Source organism: Cherax quadricarinatus, unplaced genomic scaffold, assembly GCF_038502225.1.
Source record: "Cherax quadricarinatus isolate ZL_2023a unplaced genomic scaffold, ASM3850222v1 Contig13, whole genome shotgun sequence".
NCBI lineage: Eukaryota > Metazoa > Arthropoda > Malacostraca > Decapoda > Parastacidae > Cherax > Cherax quadricarinatus.
The window spans coordinates 477501-492977 of record NW_027195039.1 but is presented as its reverse complement, the minus strand read 5'-3'; the positions used below and the strand labels follow the sequence as shown (position 1 = coordinate 492977).

General features: G+C 42.7%; 1 protein-coding gene across 3 annotated transcripts in view; it reads right to left on the bottom strand.

Moving 5' to 3' along the window:
* LOC128685843 (copine-8) overlaps positions 1–15477 on the bottom strand; it is a 93630-nt gene that overhangs the window by 24280 nt on the left and 53873 nt on the right. For all 3 annotated transcript variants that reach the window (XM_053772543.2, XM_070079750.1, XM_053772542.2), the window contains exons 5-6: positions 15143–15376; positions 3684–3862 (exon numbers count right to left, since the gene is read on the bottom strand). In XM_053772543.2, coding sequence (XP_053628518.2) covers positions 3684–3862; positions 15143–15376 — 413 coding nt within the window. The remainder of the gene's footprint in view (positions 1–3683; positions 3863–15142; positions 15377–15477) is intronic.

Here is a 15477-nt window from a genome sequence, read left to right as displayed (position 1 = left end):
GCATCAGGTGGTGGAGAGAGTGCATCAGGTGGTGGAGAGAGTGCATCAGGTGGTGGAGAGAGAGCATCAGGTGGTGGAGAGAGTGCATCAGGTGGTGGAGAGAGTGCATCAGGTGGTGGAGAGAGTGCATCAGGTGGTGGAGAGAGTGCATCAGGTGGTAGAGAGAGTGCATCAGGTGGTGGAGAGAGTGCATCAGGTGGTGGAGAGAGTGCATCAGGTGGTAGAGAGAGTGGTGGTGGTGAGAGTGCATCAGGTGGTGGAGAGAGTGCATCAGGTGGTGGAGAGAGTGCATCAGGTGGTGGAGAGAGTGCATCAGGTGGTGGAGAGAGTGCATCAGGTGGTGGAGAGAGAGCATCAGGTGGTGGAGAGAGTGCATCAGGTGGTGGAGAGAGTGCATCAGGTGGTGGAGAGATCAGGTGGTGGAGAGAGTGCATCAGGTGGTGGAGAGAGTGCATCAGGTGGTGGAGAGTGCATCAGGTGGTGGAGAGAGTGCATCAGGTGGTGGAGAGAGTGCATCAGGTGGTGGAGAGAGTGCATCAGGTGGTGAGAGAGATCAGTGCATCAGGTGGTGAGAGAGTGCATCAGGTGGTGGAGAGAGTGCATCAGGTGGTGGAGAGAGTGCATCAGGTGGTGGAGAGATCAGGTGGTGGAGAGAGTGCATCAGGTGGTGGAGAGAGTGCATCAGGTGGTGGAGAGAGTGCATCAGGTGGTGGAGAGAGTGCATCAGGTGGTGGAGAGAGTGCATCAGGTGGTGGAGAGTGCATCAGGTGGTGGAGAGAGTGCATCAGGTGGTGGAGAGAGTGCATCAGGTGGTGGAGAGAGTGCATCAGGTGGTGGAGAGAGTGCATCAGGTGGTGGAGAGAGTGCATCAGGTGGTGGAGAGAGTGCATCAGGTGGTGGAGAGAGTGCATCAGGTGGTGGAGAGTGTGCATCAGGTGGTGGAGAGAGTGCATCAGGTGGTGGAGAGAGTGCATCAGGTGGTAGAGAGAGTGCATCAGGTGGTGGAGAGAGTGCATCAGGTGGTAGAGAGAGTGCATCAGGTGGTAGAGAGAGTGCATCAGGTGGTGGAGAGAGTGCATCAGGTGGTGGAGAGAGTGCATCAGGTGGTGGAGAGAGTGCATCAGGTGGTGGAGAGAGTGCATCAGGTGGTGGAGAGAGTGCATCAGGTGGTGGAGAGAGTGCATCAGGTGGTGGAGAGAGAGCATCAGGTGGTGGAGAGAGAGGTGGTGGCATCAGGTGGTGGAGAGATCAGGTGGTGGAGAGAGTGCATCAGGTGGTGGAGAGATCAGGTGCATCAGGTGGTGGAGAGAGTGCATCAGGTGGTGGAGAGAGTGCATCAGGTGGAGAGAGTGCATCAGGTGGTAGAGAGAGTGCATCAGGTGGTGGAGAGTGCATCAGGTGGTGGAGAGAGTGCATCAGGTGGTGGAGAGAGTGCATCAGGTGGTGGAGAGAGTGCATCAGGTGGTGGAGAGAGAGGTGGTGGAGAGAGTGCATCAGGTGGTGGAGAGAGAGTGCATCAGGTGGTGGAGAGTGCATCAGGTGGTGGAGAGAGTGCATCAGGTGGTGAGAGAGAGCATCAGGTGGTAGAGAGAGTGCATCAGGTGGTGGAGAGAGTGCATCAGGTGGTAGAGAGAGCATCAGCATCAGGTGGTGGAGAGTGCAGAGAGAGTGCATCAGGTGGTGGAGAGAGTGCATCAGGTGGTGGAGAGAGTGCATCAGGTGGTGGAGAGAGTGCATCAGGTGGTGGAGAGAGTGCATCAGGTGGTGGAGAGAGAGCATCAGGTGGTGGAGAGAGTGCATCAGGTGGTGGAGAGAGTGCATCAGGTGGTGGAGAGAGTGCATCAGGTGGTGGAGAGTGTGCATCAGGTGGTGGAGAGTGTGCATCAGGTGGTGGAGAGAGTGCATCAGGTGGTGGAGAGAGTGCATCAGGTGGTGGAGAGAGTGCATCAGGTGGTGGAGAGTGTGCATCAGGTGGTGGAGAGAGTGCATCAGGTGGTGGAGAGAGTGCATCAGGTGGTGGAGAGAGTGCATCAGGTGGTGAGAGAGAGCGTCGGGTGGTGGAGAGAGTGCAGAGAGTGCATCAGGTGGTGCAGAGAGGTGCATCAGGTGGTGGAGAGAGTGCATCAGGTGGTGGAGAGAGTGCATCAGGTGGTGGAGAGAGTGCATCAGGTGGTGGAGAGAGTGCATCAGGTGGTGGAGAGAGTGCATCAGGTGGTGGAGAGAGTGCATCAGGTGGTGGAGAGAGTGCATCAGGTGGTGGAGAGAGTGCATCAGGTGGTGGAGAGAGTGCATCAGGTGGTGGAGAGAGTGCATCAGGTGGTGGAGAGAGAGATCAGGTGGTAGAGAGAGTGCATCAGGTGGTGGCGAGAGTGCATCAGGTGGTGGAGAGAGTGCATCAGGTGGTGGAGAGAGTGCATCAGGTGGTGGAGAGAGTGCATCAGGTGGTGGAGAGAGTGCATCAGGTGGTGGAGAGAGTGCATCAGGTGGTGGAGAGAGTGCATCAGGTGGTGGAGAGAGTGCATCAGGTGGTGGAGAGAGCATCAGGTGGTGGAGAGAGTGCATCAGGTGGTGGAGAGAGTGCATCAGGTGGTGGAGAGAGTGCATCAGGTGGTGGAGAGAGTGCATCAGGTGGTAGAGAGAGAGCATCAGGTGGTGGAGAGAGAGTCAGGTGGTGGAGAGAGAGCATCAGGTGGTGGAGAGAGTGCATCAGGTGGTCAGGAAAAAGATATAATCACAGAGCAGTTGGTGTACTTGTTAATACATGCATGAAAGATAGGAAGGTACCTAAGGACTGACAAAGAGCATCATGCACAGTTCCAGTGTATATGAAAAAAAGGACAAGAGAGACTATAAGAGTTATAAGGTGAAGTGTATGGTAGAACTATTGTTGAAAGATATACATTAATGTGTCTTTGTGCTTTCTTCCTGAGACTCCCTGCGTCTCTGTCTCACTAGAAACCTGTCTAATGAAATTTGCTTTTGTTTGTGTATTAAAATGTTTCTGAAGTGAGACATAGTATTGTCATTAAGCAGGTTTATAACACGATTTGCTACAGCTATGTCTGGGTGATATTTTTCAAGAAAACTTTGTACTTCTCCCCATTTTGCACACATTTCTTTTATAAGAGCAATAGGCAGGTTGTGTTTGTTCGGTTGAGTGCCGAGCAAACGGTCGATTACCGAGCAATTTTTTTACTGACTAAAGCATTCAAATACTGAACTGTTTGAGTTGGGAGCTGTTCGAGTACCAAGGTACCACTGTATCTTGTATAACAAGAGACTTTCTAGGAAGTAATTGTTTACTGTACAGTCAATCACTTTAGAAATACAGTGGACCCCCGCATAACGATTACCTCCGAATGCGACCAGTTATGTAAGTGTATTTATGTAAGTGCGTTTGTATGTGTATGTTTGGGGGTCTGAAATGGACTAATCTACTTCACAATATTCCTTATGGGAATAAATTCGGTCAGTACTGGCACCTGAACATACTTCTGGAGTGAAAAAATATCGTTAACCGGGGGTCCACTGTAGTTCATTTGTTTTGTTTCATTCTTATGAGAAGCGTTGAACCCCTGAAGGTCATACAGCGCCTGGAGAATGAGAGTCAGTCAGGTTCAATGTAAGGATGAGTCCAATTCCTTGGATTAAGAGCCCTTCACTGGCATCAATTTTTGCCTTACCTCTTTAGTATGAGCCATGTCAGTGATTATACCATCAGTGAGGATGAGAAGAATGAAGTACTTGTCTCCGGCCTTGTTAGAGCAAGCAAACCGAGCAACATGGTTGATGATTGGAGCAAAGTTTGTGGGTCCATAGAGTTGAACACGACTCACACATGCATAGTAGGCCTCAAGCACTCCTGTGGAAAATAAGATTTGTTCGATTTTTAACCTGGAGAGTTAGCCACCCAAGATAATCCAAGAAAGTCAGTGTGTCATCGAGGACAGTATCTTATTTCCACTGTGGTCCTTCAATTTTGTCCCCCAGGATGCCACCCACACTAGTCCACTAACACTCATGTATCTATTTACTGTTAGGTGATCAGGGACTGCAGGTGTAAGGCAACTAACACCCAGGTACCTACTTACTGCTAGGTGACCAGGGACAGCAGTGTAAGGAAACACGCCCAATGTTTCCACCCAGCCAGGTATTGAACTACAGACACTCAGTGTGAGGTGAGTGTTGCCTTCCAGGGCATAGGACCTGGCATTAATTAATGTTTAGCAGACATACAGAATATCAGTCTGATGTAGCGAATGTTAGGATAAAAGGACACATGTGAAACTAATGAGATATTTTCCTGTGGCAATGTTTTGCTCATCAGGAGCTTTATCAAGCCAACATTTTGCTCCTTAAGAGCAAAATGTTGATTTAATAAAATTTCTAATTTGTTGCATGTGTCATTTTACGTAATGTATAGTTGGTAGTTTCACCAATGCTATTTTGAAAGTTGAATATAAGAACATAAGAATGGAGAAGCACTGCAATAGGTCAACTGCTTTCACTATGCACATCATTCTCAAATTTAATTCTTTCCCAAGCTCGATTGCTAGCGCACTCAGCTCACACACCGAGGTCCAGGGATAAATCCCAGTATGGCTGGAAAACATTAGGATGTATTTTCGTAAGGCACCTGCTGTCCCTATTCACCCATCAGTAAAATAGGTACCTGGGTGTTAGTGGACTGGTGTGCGTTGCATCCTGAGTCAAAACTGACCAAATTTGTGGAAAATGCTCTGCATAACAAGGGGCTTTCTATATAGTAGTATGTCATTGATGTCAACTATGGTCATAAGAACATAAGAAAGGAGGAACACTGCAACAGGCCTATTGGCCCATACTATGCACGTCCATTTCAAACCCAACCCACTAAAAAAATTATTTTCCCAACCCATTTTCAATCTTGCTTAACCCCTTGACTGCAGCAACCCCCAATCCTGAGGTATCTCCTGGTGTCGCAAAATTTAACCCTTTGACTGTCGCAACCCCCAATCCTGAGGTGTCTCCTGGTGTCACAAAATTTAAAAAAAAAAATAATTTTTTCTTATGAAATGATAGAGAATCTTTTCCCGATTGTAATGACACCAAAAAAACGAAATTTGATGGAAAACTGACGGAATTATGCTCTCGCGAAGTTAGCGACCTCGGCACTGTTTACAAATCGGCGATTTCGCCCACTTTGAGCCCTATTTTCGGCTAATTTCATTGTTCCAGTCGCCCAACCTCATAGCTATTTCTTCAGAACTCCATTTTTTCTATCGATTGAGTACAAAAAACTGCCCATTTACCGATTTCAACTACCTAATAATGTGGTCAGAAATTTGCAATTTGGCCAATTTCACGAAAACTAAAAAATATGACAATTTCAAAATATGGTCCAGAATGAACAATGCAGACATTCCTGGCTCTAAAATAACATTTTCTTTGTTCATCAGTCATGTCTCCAGGCTCCTCTGATATTACTCTTGCTTTCTATTTTGAATTTTTATTCAAACAAAAAATAGAAGACTTACTATTATGCAGACTACTGCAATACTGTAATAATTGTATAAATAACATCAACCCATTCATGACTGCATATTAGAATGGCTAGTTGGACATTTATTGGACAATGACACCATTTGTTTACTTTTGAACATCGGCAAAAATCAAACATTTCCCCTACTTTGAGCTACATTTCTAGGTTCTTTTTATAGTAAAATCAATCAAAATCACCTCTATTTCTATAATATATTTTTCATTCTATCAAATGAGACCAAGAAAACGAGAATACAACCATAAATACTATACGAAAATAGACCACAAAGTCGGCATTTTAATTAAAAAAAACGATCGGAGTTTTTTTTTCTCATTATGCACTGCGTGCTCCAGGATTTTTTTTATATGGTGCACACTGACCACACAGACCCATTCTCTCACATGTGGGCCTACCAGCTTTCTCCTGCTTGATTTGAAGCCGCTAGAATTTATGAGTATATATACGTCAAACACGGTACCTCGTAAGACGTATATATACGGCCGCGACAGTCAAAGGGTTAAGCAATAAGCTTTGATAACCCTTTTAACTCATATGCAAGTCCTGCTTAAATCCAACCCCTCTCAATCATGTGTTTATGGTCTGTGTACCTTGTACAGGTACTTGTAGAAATAAAGATATTTTTTTTTTTTCAACAAGTCGGCGGTCTCCCACCGAGGCAGGGTGACCCAAAAAAGAAAGAAAATCCCCAAAAAGAAATTACTTTCATCATCATTCAATACTTTCACCTCACTCACACATTATCACTGTTTTTACAGAGGCGCTCAGAATACAACAGTTTAGAAGCATATACGTATAAAGATACACAACATATCCCTCCAAACTGCCAATATATTATTATTACTTATTTGCGTGTCGTATGAGGCGACTAAAATGCCGGGAGCAATGGGCTAGTAACCCTTTCTCCTGTAGACATTTACTAAAAAAGAGAAGAAGAAAAACTTTATAAAACTGGGATGCTTGAATGTGCATGGATGTAGTGCGGATGACAAGAAACAGATGATTGCTGATGTTATGAATGAAAAGAAGTTGGATGTCCTGGCCCTAAGCGAAACAAAGCTGAAGGGGGTAGGGGAGTTTCGGTGGGGGGAAATAAATGGGATTAAATCTGGAGTATCTGAGAGAGTTAGAGCAAAGGAAGGGGTAGCAGTAATGTTGAATGATCAGTTATGGAAGGAGAAAAGAGAATATGAATGTGTAAATTCAAGAATTGTGTGGATCAAAGTAAAGGTTGGATGTGAAAAGTGGGTCATAATAAGCGTGTATGCACCTGGAGAAGAGAGGAATGCAGAGGAGAGAGAGAGATTTTGGGAGATGTTAAGTGAATGTATAGGAGCCTTTGAACCAAGTGAGAGAGTAATTGTGGTAGGGGACCTGAATGCTAAAGTAGGAGAAACTTTTAGAGAGGGTGTGGTAGGTAAGTTTGGGGTGCCAGGTGTAAATGATAATGGGAGCCCTTTGATTGAACTTTGTATAGAAAGGGGTTTAGTTATAGGTAATACATATTTTAAGAAAAAGAGGATAAATAAGTATACAAGATATGATGTAGGGCAAAATGACAGTAGTTTGTTGGATTATGTATTGGTAGATAAAAGACTGTTGAGTAGACTTCAGGATGTACATGTTTATAGAGGGGCCACAGATATATCAGATCACTTTCTAGTTGTAGCTACACTGAGAGTAAAAGGTAGATGGGATACAAGGAGAATAGAAGCATCAGGGAAGAGAGAGGTGAAGGTTTATAAACTAAAAGAGGAGGCAGTTAGGGTAAGATATAAACAGCTATTGGAGGATAGATGGGCTAATGAGAGCATAGGCAATGGGGTCAAAGAGGTATGGGGTAGGTTTAAAAATGTAGTGTTAGAGTGTTCAGCAGAAGTTTGTGGATACAGGAAAGTGGGTGCGGGAGGGAAGAGGAGCGATTGGTGGAATGATGATGTAAAGAGAGTAGTAAGGGAGAAAAAGTTAGCATATGAGAAGTTTTTACAAAGTAGAAGTGATGCAAGAAAAAAGAGAAAAAGAGAGGTTAAGAGAGTGGTGAAACAATGTAAAAAGAGAGCAAATGAGAGAGTGGGTGAGATGTTATCAACAAATTTTGTTGAAAATAAGAAAAAGTTTTGGAGTGAGATTAACAAGTTAAGAAAGCCTAGAGAACAAATGGATTTGCCAGTTAAAAATAGGAGAGGAGAGTTATTAAATGGAGAGTTAGAGGTATTGGGAAGATGGAGGAAATATTTTGAGGAATTGTTAAATGTTGATGAAGATAGGGAAGCTGTGATTTCGTGTATAGGGCAAGGAGGAATAACATCTTGTAGGAGTGAGGAAGAGCCAGTTGTGAGTGTGGGGCAAGTTCGTGAGGCAGTAGGTAAAATGAAAGGGGGTAAGGCAGCCGGGATTGATGGGATAAAGATAGAAATGTTAAAAGCAGGTGGGGATATAGTTTTGGAGTGGTTGGTGCAATTATTTAATAAATGTATGGAAGAGGGTAAGGTACCTAGGGATTGGCAGAGAGCATGCACAGTTCCTTTGTATAAAGGCAAAGGGGATAAAAGAAAGTGCAAAAATTATAGGGGGATAAGTCTGTTGAGTATACCTGGTAAAGTGTATGGTAGAGTTATTATTGAAAGAATTAAGAGTAAGATGGAGAATAGGATAGCAGATGAACAAGGAAGCTTCAGGAAAGGTAGGGGGTGTGTGGACCAGGTGTTTACAGTGAAACATATAAATGAACAGTATTTAGATAAGGCTGAAGAGGTCTTTGTGGCATTTATGAATTTGGAAAAGGCGTATGACAGGGTGGATAGGGGGGCAATGTGGCAGATGTTGCAGGTATATGGTGTAGGAGGTAGGTTACTGAAAGCAGTTAAGAGTTTTTACGAGAATAGTGAGGCTCAAGTTAGAGTACGTAGGAAAGAGGGAAATTATTTCCCAGTAAAAGTAGGCCTTAGATAAGGATGTGTGATGTCACCGTGGTTGTTTAATATATTTATAGATGGGGTTGTAAGAGAAGAAAATGCGAGGGTCTTGGCAAGAGGCGTGGAGTTAAAAGATAAAGAATCACACATAAAGAGGGAGTTGTCACAGTTGCTCTTTGCTGATGACACTGTGCTCTTGGGGGATTCTGAAGAGAAGTTGCAGAGATTGGTGGATGAATTTGGTAGGGTGTGCAAAAGAAGAAAATTGAAAGTGAATACAGGAAAGAGTAAGGTTATGAGGATAACAAAAAGATTAGGTGATGAAAGATTGGATATCAGATTGGAGGGAGAGAGTATGGAGGAGGTGAATGTATTCAGATATTTGGGAGTGGACGTGTCAGCGGATGGGTCTATGAAAGATGAGGTGAATCACAGAATTGATGAGGGGAAAAGGGTGAGTGGTGCACTTAGGAGTCTGTGGAGACAAAGAACTTTGTCCTTGGAGGCAAAGAGGGGAATGTATGAGAGTATAGTTTTACCAACGCTCTTATATGGGTGTGAAGCATGGGTGATGAATGTTGCAGCGAGGAGAAGGCTGGAGGCAGTGGAGATGTCATGTCTGAGGGCAATGTGTGGTGTGAATATAATGCAGAGAATTCGTAGTTTGGAAGTTAGGAGGAGGTGCGGGATTACCAAAACTGTTGTCCAGAGGGCTGAGGAAGGGTTGTTGAGGTGGTTCGGACATGTAGAGAGAATGGAGCGAAACAGAATGACTTCAAGAGTGTATCAGTCTGTAGTGGAAGGAATGCGGGGTAGGGGTTGGCCTAGGAAAGGTTGGAGGGTGCGGGTAAAGGAGGTTTTGTGTGCGAGGGGCTTGGACTTCCAGCAGGCATGCGTGAGCGTGTTTGATAGGAGTGAATGGAGACAAATGGTTTTTAATACTTGACGTGCTGTTGGAGTGTGAGCAAAGTAACATTTATGAAGGGGTTCAGGGAAACCGGCAGGCCGGACTTGAGTCCTGGAGATGGGAAGTACAGTGCCTGCATTCTGAAGGAGGGGTGTTAATGTTGCAGTTTAAAAACTGTAGTGTAAAGCACCCTTCTGGCAAGACAGTGATGGAGTGAATGATGGTGAAAGTTTTTCTTTTTCGGGCCACCCTGCCTTGGTGGGAATTGGCCAGTGTGATAATAAAAATAAATAAATACTTATTTGTCCAACCTATTCTCGATGCAATTAAAAAAATTAGCCTAAATAACCTTAGTAACAAATACTAGACTGGTTCTACTCAAATCCAACCCTTCTTATATATTTTTCTAAGTTTTTTAAAGCTCCCCAAGCATATGGCTTATATGGTTTACTCTGTAGACTGTTTTTCTTAGTAGCAACTCTATTCCCAAACCAGTATTTTCCTACATCCCTTCTAAATCTAAATTTATCCAACATCTATCATTATAACATGGGTGACAATGACTGGGTAACAAGTCTATCATTGTAACATGGATGACAATGGGAAAATAGATTAGGTTAGGTTAGGTTAGGTTCCAACTTCTGAATACTCAACTAAGAAACTATATATTATCAGGAACATTTTTGGTGGGGGATCTACTGTACGGTACTATACAGCACTGTACAGTACTATACAGTACTGTAAAACACTGTACAGTACTGAGAAAATTATTCTGAAGTATACTGGAGGGTGGTTTGAGTTACTGAATTGTTTTTTCAACACTACAGTCATCTCCCTGAAAAAAAAAGAAAAAAATTGTTCTTTTTACATTTAGTAATGCATACAGGAGAAAGGGTTACTAGCCCCTTGCTCCTGGCATATTAGTTGCCTCTTACGACACACAAGGCTTACAGAGGAAGAATTCTTCTCCACTTCCCCCACAAGGAAGGTAGGTTACTGCTGGAAGTTAATTTGTAAGAGACAAATCACCTGAATCAAGTCAGTACCTGACCAGCTGGTTTGTGGTTCATATGTTGGTTTGCGTGCAGCCAGCAGTAACACCCTGGTTGATCAGGTCCTGATTCACAATGAGGCCTGGTCAAGGACTGGGCCATGGGGACATGGACCCCTGGAACCCTCTCCAGGTAGATTCCAGGTATATTTGAAATAAGCTCCAGAAGAAGCATGTATGGCAGCTATTCTGAAGTTGACAACAGTTACTGTACCATAACGATAACATGACATCAAGAACAAAGTTACTGTATGCTACTGCAGCAACACTGTTTTTAACACATCAGCTGTCTCCCACCAGGGTCGAATCACCCCAAAAAAAGAGGAAAGATTTTTTACCATGATTCATTCAATCGCTGTCTTGCCAGAAAAGTGGTGACATCATAGTTCTGATGGCTCTCTAGTGCAATATCTCCACTCCTCCTTCAGAGTGTTGGCACTGTCCTTCCCACCTCCAGTGCTCAACTCTGGCATAACTTCTTTCCATGAATCCTTCATAAATATTACCTTTCTCACGCTCCAACAACACATCAAGTCATAAAAACTCTTGCTCCCACTTATTCCTATCTAATGTGCTCATACAAGGCTGGTGGGTGCCCAAGCCACCTGAACCAGTAAAGGATCTCCTGACTACTTATAAATTTAGGACTCTGCTTAAAAATCATCTTATCTCTCATTACTAACCAAAACAACTTCTAATCAGTTATTATGTGACCTCTAGTCTTTTAAACATCTGCCAACCCATGAAATACTACTGCTTGAACCATTAATTGTAATATTCAAGATGATTATTCTTATAAACCTCCACCTTGACTACCTCACAATAGTAGTAGGTTGGTAGACAGCAACCACCCAGGGAGGTACTACCGTCCTGCCAAGTGAGTGTAAAACGAAGCCTGTGATTGTTTTACATGATGGTAGGATTGCTGATGTCTTTTGTCTGTCTCATAAATATGCAAGATTACAGGCATGTCTTGCTACTTCTACTTACACTTAGGTCACACTACACATACATGTACACATTTATTTATACACACTCATCTGAGTTTTCTTTGATTTTATCTTAATAGTTCTTGGTCTTATTAATTTTCCTTTTATATCCATGGGGAAGTGGAATAAGAATCTTTCCTCCGTAAGCCATGCGTGTTGTAAAAGTCAACTAAAATGCCGGGAACAATGGGCTAGTAACCCCTTTTCCTGTAAAGATTACTAAAAAGAATAAGAAGAAGAAAATTGTCAAAGTGGGAAGTCTGAATGTGCGTGGATGTTGTGCAGATGATAAGAAAGAGATGATTGTGGATGTTATGAATGAGAAGAAGCTGGATGTCCTGGCTTTAAGTGAAACAAAGCTGAAGGGGGTGGGAGAGTTTCAGTGGAGAGGAATAAATGGGATTAGGTCAGGGGTTTCAAATAGAGTTAGAGCTAAAGAAGGAGTAGCAATAATGTTGAAGGATAAGCTATGGCAGGAAAAGAGGGACTATAAATGTATTAATTCAAGGATTATGTGGAGTAAAATAAAGATTGGGTGTGAAAAGTGGGTTATAATAAGCGTGTATGCACCTGGAGAAGAGAGAAGTGTAGAGGAGAGAGAGAGATTTTGGGAAATGTTGAGTGAATGCGTGGGGAGTTTTGAATCAAGTGTGAGAGTAATGGTGGTTGGGGATTTTAATGCTAAAGTGGGTAAAAATGTTATGGAGGGAGTAGTAGGTAAATTTGGGGTGCCAGGGGTAAATGTAAATGGGGAGCCTTTAATTGAGCTATGTGTAGAAAGAAATTTGGTAATAAGTAATACATATTTTATGAAAAAGAGGATAAATAAATATACAAGGTATGATGTAGCACGTAATGAAGGTAGTTTATTAGATTATGTATTGGTGGATAAAAGGTTGATGGGTAGGCTCCAGGATGTACATGTTTATAGAGGGGCAACTGATATATCGGATCATTATTTAGTTGTAGCTACAGTTAGAGTAAGAGGTAGATGGGAAAAGAGGAAGGTGGCAACAACAAGTAAGAGGGAGGTGAAAGTGTATAAACTAAGGGAGGAGGAAGTTCGGGTGAGATATAAGCGACTATTGGCAGAAAGGTGGGCTAGTGCAAAGATGAGTAGTGGGGGGGTTGAAGAGGGTTGGAATAGTTTTAAAAATGCAGTATTAGAATGTGGGGCAGAAGTTTGTGGTTATAGGAGGGTGGGGGCAGGAGGAAAGAGGAGTGATTGGTGGAATGATGAAGTAAAGGGTGTGATAAAAGAGAAAAAGGTAGCTTATGAGAGGTTTTTACAAAGCAGAAGTGTTATAAGAAGAGCAGAGTATATGGAGAGTAAAAGAAAGGTAAAGAGAGTGGTGAGAGAGTGCAAAAGGAGAGCAGATGATAGAGTGGGAGAGGCACTGTCAAGAAATTTTAATGAAAATAAGAAAAAATTTTGGAGTGAGTTAAACAAGTTAAGAAAGCCTAGGGAAAATATGGATTTGTCAGTTAAAAACAGAGTAGGGGAGTTAGTAGATGGGGAGATGGAGGTATTGGGAAGATGGCGAGAATATTTTGAGGAACTTTTAAATGTTAAGGAAGAAACAGAGGCAGTAATTTCATGCACTGGTCAGGGAGGTATACCATCTTTTAGGAGTGAAGAAGAGCAGAATGTAAGTGTGGGGGAGGTACGTGAGGCATTACGTAAAATGAAAGGGGGTAAAGCAGCTGGAACTGATGGGATCATGACAGAAATGTTAAAAGCAGGGGGGGATATAGTGTTGGAGTGGTTGGTACTTTTGTTTAATAAATGTATGAAAGAGGGGAAGGTACCTAGGGATTGGCAGAGAGCATGTATAGTCCCTTTATATAAAGGGAAAGGGGACAAAAGAGACTGTAAAAATTATAGAGGAATAAGCTTACTGAGTATACCAGGAAAAGTGTACGGTAGGGTTATAATTGAAAGAATTAGAGGTAAGACAGAATGTAGGATTGCGGATGAGCAAGGAGGTTTTAGAGTGGGTAGGGGATGTGTAGATCAGGTGTTTACATTGAAGCATATATGTGAACAGTATTTAGATAAAGATAGGGAAGTTTTTATTGCATTTATGGATTTAGAAAAGGCATATGATAGAGTGGATAGAGGAGCAATGTGGCAGATGTTGCAAGTATATGGAATAGGTGGTAAGTTATTAAATGCTGTAAAGAGTTTTTATGAGGATAGTGAGGCTCAGGTTAGGGTGTGTAGAAGAGAGGGAGACTACTTCCCGGTAAAAGTAGGTCTTAGACAGGGATGTGTAATGTCACCATGGTTGTTTAATATATTTATAGATGGGGTTGTAAAGGAAGTAAATGCTAGGGTGTTTGGGAGAGGGGTGGGATTAAATTATGGGGAATCAAATTCAAAATGGGAATTGACACAGTTACTTTTTGCTGATGATACTGTGCTTATGGGAGATTCTAAAGAAAAATTGCAAAGGTTAGTGGATGAGTTTGGGAATGTGTGTAAAGGTAGAAAGTTGAAAGTGAACATAGAAAAGAGTAAGGTGATGAGGGTGTCAAATGATTTAGATAAAGAAAAATTGGATATCAAATTGGGGAGGAGGAGTATGGAAGAAGTGAATGTTTTCAGATACTTGGGAGTTGATGTGTCGGCGGATGGATTTATGAAGGATGAGGTTAATCATAGAATTGATGAGGGAAAAAAGGTGAGTGGTGCGTTGAGGTATATGTGGAGTCAAAAAACGTTATCTATGGAGGCAAAGAAGGGAATGTATGAAAGTATAGTAGTACCAACACTCTTATATGGGTGTGAAGCTTGGGTGGTAAATGCAGCAGCGAGGAGACGGTTGGAGGCAGCGGAGATGTCCTGTTTAAGGGCAATGTGTGGTGTAAATATTATGCAGAAAATTCGGAGTGTGGAAATTAGGAGAAGGTGTGGAGTTAATAAAAGTATTAGTCAGAGGGCAGAAGAGGGGTTGTTGAGGTGGTTTGGTCATTTAGAGAGAATGGATCACAGTAGAATGACATGGAAAGCATATAAATCTATAGGGGAAGGAAGGCGGGGTAGGGGTCGTCCTCGAAAGGGTTGGAGAGAGGGGGTAAAGGAGGTTTTGTGGGTAAGGGGCTTGGACTTCCAGCAAGCGTGCGTGAGCGTGTTAGATAGGAGTGAATGGAGACGAATGGTACTTGGGACCTGACGATCTGGAAATGGGAAGTACAATGCCTGCACTTTAAAGGAGGGGTTTGGGATATTGGCAGTTTGGAGGGATATGTTGTGTATCTTTATATGTTTATGCTTCTAGACTGTTGTATTCTGAGCACCTCTGCAAAAACAGTGATAATGTGCGAGTGTGGTGAAAGTGTTGAATGATGATGAAAGTATTTTCTTTTTGGGGATTTTCTTTCTTTTTTGGGTCACCCTGCCTCGGTGGGAGACGGCCGACTTGTTGAAAAAAAAAAAAAAAAAAAAAATGATTTTAATAAAGTTAACCACTATTACCTTGTCTAGTTTTAAGTAGTTACTTTGTACTAGGAAAACCACTATCATGCTGAGGCATGATAGTGGTTTTCCTTGTACTTAGCAAACCAAAATTGTAATTACACATTGTAACCTTTACAAAGAAATAAATCTTTTTATCTTTAGCATTATCTTTATATATATCAGTAATATAACACAAAAATTATGATTACTAAGTCTGACTGACACAGTATCATCAAGTACAATGATAAGGTTATTTATAAAACAATAATATAGATACTAACCTTGAACTCTGTGGCAATAGGGATTGGATGGATCTCCATTAACAAAAAATTCATGCGACACTTGAGTATAATCTGGCGGCATTCTTGCTCCGAAGCCGAGAACTGGAAAGTGCTTATCTGTGTCATAATCTTCTATGATCTGCCCCACCGCCTGAATGGCCTGTGCGTACTGGTTGGGCACCGCTGGATTGATGAAGTGTAGAGACTGTGGTGTCTGAGGGTTACCATTTGATGCTGTGGAATTAATAAATCACATTACCATCCAGTATGAAGATATAATTTTGTCTGAATAAGTGTATATGCATAGGTGAGTGTGGGGGAGATGAGGGAAAGTA